The 9,608-nt window shown below is 37.4% G+C and overlaps 1 protein-coding gene across 2 annotated transcripts in view; it reads left to right on the forward strand.

Moving 5' to 3' along the window:
* The window catches only part of TRUB1 (TruB pseudouridine synthase family member 1), a 35,431-nt gene extending 26,565 nt beyond the window's left edge, over nucleotides 1–8,866 (forward strand). Inside the window, exons 5-8 of one of the 2 annotated variants that reach the window (XM_037132877.2) lie at nucleotides 2,047–2,119; nucleotides 3,366–3,505; nucleotides 5,457–5,513; nucleotides 6,318–8,866. In XM_037132877.2, the coding sequence (XP_036988772.2) occupies nucleotides 2,047–2,119; nucleotides 3,366–3,505; nucleotides 5,457–5,513; nucleotides 6,318–6,577 (530 nt within the window). In that variant the 3' untranslated portion in view covers nucleotides 6,578–8,866. Of the gene's footprint in view, nucleotides 1–2,046; nucleotides 2,120–3,365; nucleotides 3,506–5,385; nucleotides 5,514–6,317 lie in introns of both variants that reach the window. The other variant, XM_037132878.2, reaches the window with a different exon arrangement.
* Nucleotides 8,867–9,608: the final 742 nt, after the last annotated feature.

A 9,608-nucleotide genomic window follows, 5' to 3' on the forward strand; every position in this document is an offset into this window, starting at 1 on the left:
TAAATCCTATGGAGGTAAAATCTTTATTCTTATATCATAGGGGCAACTATTATTATGTGGATTGAGCTAATAACCTGTTCTGAATATAGCCAGCATGCTTACTACATACTCATAGTGGCGAATATAACTTTTATTGATAATACTTACTATTTTTACTTTTATTGTAAAATAACTTTCTGCATAGGCTTTTTGTTTGGTGATTCACGTATCAGGTGACTGACTGGCCCAGGTCACTTCTAATGCCCATTGGACCTTGAGGTCTGATGCTCCACAGCAAATTAATTTCAGCAGGACTGCCTTAAGTGCCTCCACGGTTGTGGACGTGATAGAAGAAGAAAAGCTGTCTTTGCCTTTAAGGAGCTCAGAATTTCATTGTAACAGTTTAAAAATGTGTGTGATTAGCTGCAGAATGAACAGCCCAACCCATAAGCCCTGAGATGTTAAGTCAGGGAAAGAGACACCAGGGCAGACATAGAACTCGAAAGAGCACGTCCTGCCATCTTGTGGGGGGACATCAGTGGAAGAGCCATCGGAAGCAGCACAAAGGGGACGCAGAGCAGGGACGTCAGTGCAGAGAGCAACCTAGCGGGAGGAAGCTCTTTGGTCTGACTTCTAAAATGTGTTGCCAAGTTATGAACTATTGCAGGTTTATCAGCAATGGCATGTCTTTTGGCTGTTGCCAGGATGGTGCCTAGGTGTGGAAGTTTTGCATAACTGAGGTGCCACCAGTAAATTACGTTTTAATGTTACACTTGGGTAAAATTTTTCAGGGAAAAAATCTTCATCTGCATCATGAGCCGTATCTGTTTGAAAAACAGTGTGAACAGAATAGCCTTCTGGGATCTGCCTTTTTTGGAACAGCTAGGTGTTGGAGAAACTCTTTTCACTTCTGTAGCTCTTCTCTGCTTGAGTCTGTAGTGGATTCTGGTCTTTTGTTCCTCTTTAGCTTATAAGGATCAAGGTCAGTGAGATTCAGGCTGTCTTGCTGAGTTGACATTGAAATCTGGACACAGTGTTCCCTGATGTCCTTTAGTTTTTATTCTGGTGTTAGAACAGTAATTGAAAGCACATCATTTTTTGTTAATATTGTCCAAATAAATCAAATATAACATGTATATATCAGAAAAAGAAGTTTAAGTAAACTTCATACAAAGTGAAAAAGAAGCACTGTAATATCTTTCCATTAACTATGACTTAAGTTATAGAATATTTCTATAATTTAGTTTGTTATTGAATATGAAATAATGTATAGTTATCTATAAGTATGAAAACTCCCAAATATCACGTGTCAGTGTGTTATAATTTTCAGTTGCAGAGAATTGTAGAACTGTACGTGAATGTTGAAAGAGTGTCAAGCTGAAAATGACTAAGTGACAGATATGGAAAGCTGTCAAAGATACGTCTTCATTCAAATTTTCTAAAATCATCGTTTACAAAATGCTCAGTAATCATGCTAAAATTCTTGCTGTGTATATTATCTTTTTGCCCTGGCTTGCTTTTGAGGCAAAAGACATCTGATTGAGTGTGTTCATTTAAAACAACAGAGAAACTGTAAGAGCAGTGAAGGGGGGACAGAGAAATGCAACTTAGGGAAAAAATTAAATGTGGATGTGTCAGATTTATACCATACCATAGAAAAGTTTTGAAATCTATTCAGTAAAATTTGAAATGTGTTTAATACTTGATAATCTTCAATACTGCATTAAGTTATTTGTATTTGAGGCCTGGAGAAACTTAGAAAACAACTTACGGGTTTTTTCCTGCTCTTTGTTTACTTCATTTTTGATGCCCGCAGGACCATTTCTGTAGCTAATGCAGCATCTTCTGAGGTCTTCTAAGGGCCACTGGTAAGAACCAACTAGATGCACTTAGAGGATTGAATCACTTTTATTGGGAAAAAATGGAAGCAAAGGAAATTTGGTCTTAATATTAGACAAGATAAGACTCCTACCTCCTTTTGTTTCGTTAATATTTGTATATTAGTAAATACATGTACTTCTGTGGTTATTTGAGTGTCACTTTTTTGTTGCTGTTCATTTTTGGCAGATAAAATAACACAAGAAGATATTGAAGGCATTTTACAGAAATTCACTGGGAATATAATGCAGGTGCCTCCCCTGTAAGTTTAAGTATCGAATTTGACTAAATGTTTAATTTTATTTTCCAGTAGATAGTGTCACTTTAGAGAAAGAAATGGCTCCTTTTTATGTAAGGTGAGGCAGGTTTTAAATTTGCCCTAGCGAATGATCACGTAAAGATGAGCCTGATTTGGACGGGATGCCAGGCTTCCTCTGTGCCTGGATGTCGCCACCCTCCGGTGTCTCTGCTCTTCTGGGTTCGTCCATTTTTCCGATTCTGTCTACAGATATCAGGGCAGTTTGGGAGCATAACGGTGGCACCTCCCAGAAGGCTCTGCAGAGGCCAGTCCAGCCTGGCGCAGGTGTCCATGTTGTGATTCGGAGTCCAGTTAGTTGGTCCCTCCTTTCTGGTTTCGAGACCATTCCTTTGGGATCACAATCTTAGGCCTCACAATTGCCTGAATCAGATGAGAGTTGGTAACATATTAAAACTGTAAGAAAATTGATTTACCACATTTTTCATGCACATTACTATTTCAAGAAAATTTTCATGCACATTTTTCAAACTATGACCAAATGTCTATATGTTGAGTCAGGAAAAGTTATTGGCAATTCTTTTAAAATTTATTATTTACTTTGTTTATAAAAATACTGTTTTTTCCAATACTGAAGTAGCTATGGGAAAGTGTCTCCATAATTTTGCCTCCGAGGTGAGGTTTAAAAATTTTAGCAGATAAATAAACATGATTTTGGATCATTAGTGTCAAAATAAATGAAACATTTTTATTTATAAGAACTTTTAGAATTTTCTCTGTAATTTTTCCAAGGATTTTGTGGTCTAATAAAATTTTATCACATGAAGCTAAGGTCTGTTAAGTAGAATATTTGCTTATTTGCTTTTCAGAATCACTTTGATAACTTTTCTATGAAAATGAATATTATTAGAACAGAAGTTGTTTCAAGGAGCTCTAGCTGAGATCCTCATGACCAGGGGCCCTGGGCCCTTAACCCAGGGTGAGGTCCACTGAAGACACGATAGACCACCTCCAGGGAGACCGTCAAAGAGTAGAATTGACAGGATGGCTCTTTGGGGCCAGACTGAGCTCTGTGCACTCAAAGATGCTTAGGAACCCGGTTCCTGATGCCGCTGTGGAACAGGTTCAAAGGAATAACTTATGTATTTTTTAGAAGGATTTTCCATGAAAAGGGCTGGTGGTCGTCCTTTCCGTGCTGCAACCTGGAATCATTCTGTCATTCTTCCTTAATTCTTCTCCCCTGTCTTGTAAGCTATTCTGCGTTAAAGAAAGATGGACAGAGGCTTTCAACCTTGATGAAGAGAGGTGAAGCAGTGGAAGCCAAGCCCGCCAGGCCAGTTACTGTGTACAGTCTCTCCCTGCAGAGATTCCAGCCACCATTTTTCACATTAGGTGAGGCGGAGAAATTCAAAATCATTTGTGTTTACAAGGTACCTTTAGTTTTGTTTTCGGCTACGTATGTATAATTTTAATGGCTCTATAGGGTATTAGAGAGTTTTAAAATTCATATTTAAGGAAAGTTCGGATTTGTTAATACCTGTCTGGTAACACAGTTCAGAACACCTCTGGCTGGAGGTTCAGATCTGCCTTTCTAAGTCGGCTGAGGTTTTGTACCTCAGATCTCAGTGGAGAAAAATGGGCAAGGAGTATATATTTTTAAAACTTTATATTTTATATTTTATTATCTTACGGATACTCGTTCCCTCATTTTGGCTTGTATCTGGTAGTTCACATTAAGTATTAAAATTCATACTGATTTGTCTTCTTAAAACAAAGCATTTTTTGTCTTTTTGGACAAGAAGTGTAGGAGTGGAGTGATTCCTTTTCCCCAGCTTTCTTTGTTGTCTGCAAGTTAGCGTTAAGGGTCATGAAAGTACAGAAATAATGCGTAAGGCAGAAATGTATTCTTGGAGGTGGGGTAAATTTTAATTCAGGTTATCAATATGAATTCAATAAATTTAAAAACCAAAAATTTTGTTTTGATTGTTTGCAAACTTCATGGCTTACCTGCAGAAAGTAGTAGCTGAAGCCTCAACCATGCAAGAGCTGTGGTTTTTCTGAGTTCCTAGGCTTCCTTGAGCTGATCCTACTCTTAATTTCATGGTGCATAGTAAGTAGGATTCCTTCAATTTCCCCAAACCTTTTTTGCTCAACTTTGTTCCTTTGGCATATTATCTAATATATATAAAGTTCCTGTAAGTGTGGGTTTTATATACAATTTAAAAAAAAGAAGTCACTCCTTTTCTTTAGTTTCTTGATTCTAAAAAGTTTGACAAATAATGAGAGAAACACAATAAAAAATACTTTGTTTCATTCCATGAAAATGCAGCAGCTGGATTGGCACAGTAGATATTACCTGTGAAAGTAAGAAAAACTTGGATTTTTCCGATTGCATTTAATCAGTAAATACTTTATTTTGCTCACTGGCAGGTGTGATAGGCCAAAAAAGTAGTCTTTTCACCCAAGTAGAGCGCACAAGTGTGGGCCTCCCTTTGACCCTGGTGCTCATTTCCTATCTCAGCTGTGGCCCCGCCCTGGAGCTAATGAAAGAAAAAAAAACAATTAAAATCCCCAGGTAGTAAGTTTTCACTGATTCCCTGAAATGGCTTTATTTGTATGATATGGCTAGAAACATTCAGCTGTTTGTATTCGGCTGTGTATGCATATCTTTGTATGGAAAGTTAGGGTGTCTTCTGGGTGGATAAACATAACCCAGGTCCCTGTTCTAACCAGTAAACGTGCGTTACACTTTGTGAAGGAGACGTTTGGCAATGCATTTACTTTTGGAACATTGTGCAATTTTACTTATTTTATGATTTCTTTAGGAATATTTCTAAGAGAACATTTACCCCAAATGTAATTCCTGTCCCTGAAAAGGTTTTTTTTTTGCTTGTATTTGTTGAGTGTACAAATCTGAAAGCATTGAAAAAAATCTATAGCTCATGATAGCAAACCTGAGACGTCTAACCATTTATAACCTATTAAATGAGTAAGGTGTCGAAATTTGAAAATATTTTTTTAGATCTTCAGCTCATGAGAGCAAAGACGAGATTGCTGTGTAAAAACTGTCAAATAAACATGGCTGAAGCCTCGAAGTGGTGGGACTTGCCAGTTCATTTAAAATGTGTTCCTGAGTTTTCGTTGTTTGCCTTCCCTGTGCTCTGGCTTTTCAATCTCACAAACACATATGCTGCTGGATGAATAATTTATGTTTTAGCCATAAATATTTTATCGCTCGATTGTTTGCATAGTGCATCTTCACATTTGTTTAGAGGCATCATTTCTGTGTAAAGTGGATTCCGTAGGAGGTCGGCAGTTCACCCTGTCACTGTTAACGTTCCAGATGTTGAATGCGGAGGAGGCTTTTATATCAGAAGCTTGGTCAGTGACATTGGCAAAGGTAAGCATAAAGATGAATTATGTCATAATCTGAAGATGAATTATGAGTTATTATTTGGAGAGTACTGTTCCTTTTTTGATGACGAGAGGGAATTTCCTACTTGTCACATCTCTGAGTACTGGCCGTATGAACAGCACTTCTGCTGCCTCAGCTTCGGAAGCATCGCAGGTCAATGGCAGACAGTTATCAGCATCGGCAGCTGCAGTGGAACGTTTGCAATGGGAGCGGAGGGAGAGGAACAGAGAACGAATGTGGGAATAATGACTGGGAGGACCAACATTTTTTTCAAGTACAAAATATGTATGCTAGAGTAGGGATCAGAAAAAAAGATTTATCCTTCCAAAAGTTATTTTCATTGGTACGAGTCAGATTTTGGAAAAACTGGAAGCCGTGGTCTTACAACGAGCCAGAGAGTTGCAGCCCCGGCTCCAGCATTTGCTGGCAGTCGTGACACTGGATGGGTCCTATTACCTCATCTGCCAAGTGAGAGTAATGGTTACCTCATGGGGTTGCTTCAGGGGCTAAATGAAAAAGTGTGTGCAGGTTCCTCGTGGACTTGGAAGCAGCTTATAAGGTGAGTTATAAATACTATTAATACTGAGTTATAAATACTAAATACTATTTTGCTCTTTAATCATTTCTTAATCTCAAGGCTCTTGGTTCTCATATTGAATTATTACAGTTTTACATTTGGAGTGATTTTGAGAGGTTCGAATCGAGTTCCTCTGTCATTTGAAAAATTGTAAACTGCTCTATACTGACTCATTTGTCTTATGGGTTGTCTTTCCCCCCATGTTGCTGCAGAGCTCTCGTCCTGCGCCAATGTGCTGGAGCTGACCCGGACCAAACAGGGGCCGTTCACGCTGGAGGAGCACGCCCTCCCGGAGGACAGGTGGACAATCGACGACATTGCACAGTCGCTGGCACGTTGCTCATCTCTGCTCCCCGCGGAGACGGCACTTAAAAAGTCAAAACCCGAGGAGTCTAACGAACACATTTTGAGCTGTGAATACATAACTCTAAGTGAGAAGAAGGGAGAAGATGATGTAATTAAGACATGTTAAGATTGGCACAGGTCATCACTTCTTGGTGGACATTCGAATCCTGTGTACACAAGCTACCGGCAAAGGACAAACAACTACTTTTTTTTTGCATGAAGAAAAATGTCCATCATTTGCAGTTTCTGCAGTGTGCAATTTATCTGCTGTGCACTGCAAACAGCAGTTGTTCAGTTCTTCGGTGTGCTGTGGAATGTTCTTTTAGGATATTATGTTTTAGAGCGGGTACAGGAACATCAGCTTGATTTGATCTTGCTTCAAAGTCTTTTCCTGTGAAAAAGCTGAACACAGTTTCTAATCAAAGAAAAAAGACATACGAGCTACGTGTTTCTTCGGCATCAAAAAAGTTAATGTAAATTGGTGTTACTTTGGTCTTCTTCTGGCTGCCTGGTAGCTCTATTGTATGCAAATTCTTTAACTATGTTTGAAACTGCTGTTATTTAACTCTTATGATTTGAGAGTTTGTGATTATTAAGGACATTTCTTTGATAAGGGTGCATTCATTTGGTAATAGCTGTGTTCGTTTAGATCTTGGACATTAATAAACTTTTATAATAAATACTTGTAATTGAACCAAATTTTTGCTGTTACCACTAAAGGGGGGAAAGTACAAGATTAAATACACCTCTACCGTTAGTTAGTACAAAGGATGGCCCAGTGGCCTGTATTTCCGCAGCTGTGAGATCTTCCGATATTTCCCACACTGTCGACCACTCTATTCCAAGTTGCTGAATAACAATTTTTTAAGATTAAGCTAAAGAATGTCTTCAATTAAACATTTCCTTATTCTTTAATATTTATTTTACCTTTTTTAGGGCATTGGTTTTTAGTTTGCTCTTTCAAATGATGTTTATAGGCTCTGAGATTGCCTCTGTGCATTTCCAGCTAATCTTTTCAGCTCTAAATATTTAAAAACAGTTAATCTTCAGTGTTTTCATTCAGATGGCCTACTAAAAATTGTCTCTTCCTTGTTAACATAATTTTGAAAGCATAGGCACATTACAAAATAGTACATTTCACATGTAATGAGTGCTTCGTATTTTTGTTATGGGAAAGTAATATATTACGCATCATCCAGTCTGTAGACATGTTTGCCCTTCATTTATTCAATAAATACAGTTTCAAAAGGAAGAATCATTAAAATTTTCATAACATAGCTTTTATATTTTTATGGATTGCATTTCTTTTGGCTGGTTGCCTCTTCACAACCCCTACCTTGAAAAATGTCACTATGAAAACCAACATGGTTTTATTGATGATTTACTCAGTATAGAAAGGTATATGCTTCAGTAGAGCATTTTCATCCCATTGGCAACATATATGAAGAGGAAATACTGAAAGTAATTCTTAGTATGACACAGGAAAGTATGAGGAAAACAACTTGATATCACGAGGTATTAACATCAAATGCCAAACAAAGTTGAAATATCAAAGTTTACAATTTCATTTGTTCGGAGCTGCTGCCCTGCAGACTGTGCCAACCCAAAGTGGCGGCAACAGCTGCTTGTGCCCCGGATTGTGCGGGGTAGAGCGGGTCCTCATGCGTCGCCAGCCAAGGTCCAAACAGAGGAATGTTTAGGTCGTAGAAAACAGCTAGGCATTTCTGCCCCACGTCACAACTTAAAAATTGACGTGTGTAATTTATTAATGGAGAAGACTAGAGATTATTCAACTAGACAAATGACTTTTTAAAATAGTAACCAATCCTTTTTTTATTTTAATTGCAAAATTCTTGCTGTGTATATTCTCTTTTTGCTCTGAGGACATTGAAGAAAATTTTGTCAAATGGAAAAATTACCCATACTCCTCACCATCCTGGTGCAGTGACTTCAGAACTTTAATTTTGTAGTAATATTTTCCTTTTGTGTACATAATTACGATCATAAGACTCCTATACTTTTTAATTGACTTTTTCTGATGTAATTGTTTGATAATTATTATTTTAATTATATTACTTCATATTCAGTTTTACACTATTTCCTTATTACTGAACACAGGTTATGTTCAATTTTATTAGGATAAATTCTCGAGAGTGAGATTATTAAGTGGGATATAGGAACAATTTTGGGGTTCTTAATATGTTTGCCTTATTGCTTTCTCAAAGCACTGTAACATTTTACTGTTACTGTCTGAGTATTATCAGTTCACTGAAAGTTTACAGTTTGGGTGGGGGTATAGTATGTTGTTGCTGATTTAGTAAGTGTAAGAGAGAGTTTAAAATTGCTCTGCTTTGCTTTTGCGTGACTTGCATGTATTTTGTCCATTCATATAAATAAATGTCTTGTGGTTTCTTTATACATTTGTATGAGTTATTTATGCAGGAAATACTTGGTAGAAGTATTTTCATGGCCTTTCTATTTTTTCACTTTTACATTTTTTTATTCTTGCTAACTGAATTGACTAATTTTAATAATTCTTCACCTTTTACAGTTGTCAGATGTATGACTATGAATATTTAAAGTTTGTTTAAAATATTATTCACAGCTCTCATCCTCAGCTAAAACTGATCAAGATGCTCTCAGAATTTTAAGACTTATCCAGAAACAAATTAGTTTTCTCCCAAGAGTCTAGTATTTAAGTACCAACTTTTTTTTTTTCATTTTAATCAAAATGTTAAAGAAATATCTGTTCCTTATGTATTCCTAGGCCTACAAACTGGGAAGTGGCTTCCTTTCTGTGTGGGGTTTTGAAAATTTCTGAGCTGTCATTCTTTGCCTTTAAGAATTCTTTAAAATATCTGCCCTGGCTGGTGTGGCTCAGTGGATTGAGCGCAAACCTGCAAACCCAAGGGTCGCAGGTTTGATTCACAGATCAGGGCACATGCCTGGGTTGTGAGCCAGGTCCCTAGTAGGGGCTGAATGAGAGGCGACCTCATGTTGATGTTTCTTTTTGTTTTTCTCCCTCCCTCCCCCTCTGTCTAAAAATAAATAAAATCGTTAAAAAAAAGAATTCTCTACAATACTTGGTTTTTCATCTCACCTGCTTTTATGATGACTGCCTCTTCTGTACTGTGCCAGAAATGAAACAATTCATGTTT

The sequence above is a fragment of the Artibeus jamaicensis genome, unplaced genomic scaffold (assembly GCF_021234435.1).
Source record: "Artibeus jamaicensis isolate MK-2021 breed Jamaican fruit bat unplaced genomic scaffold, CSHL_Jam_final contig_490, whole genome shotgun sequence".
Taxonomy (NCBI): Eukaryota; Metazoa; Chordata; class Mammalia; order Chiroptera; family Phyllostomidae; genus Artibeus; species Artibeus jamaicensis.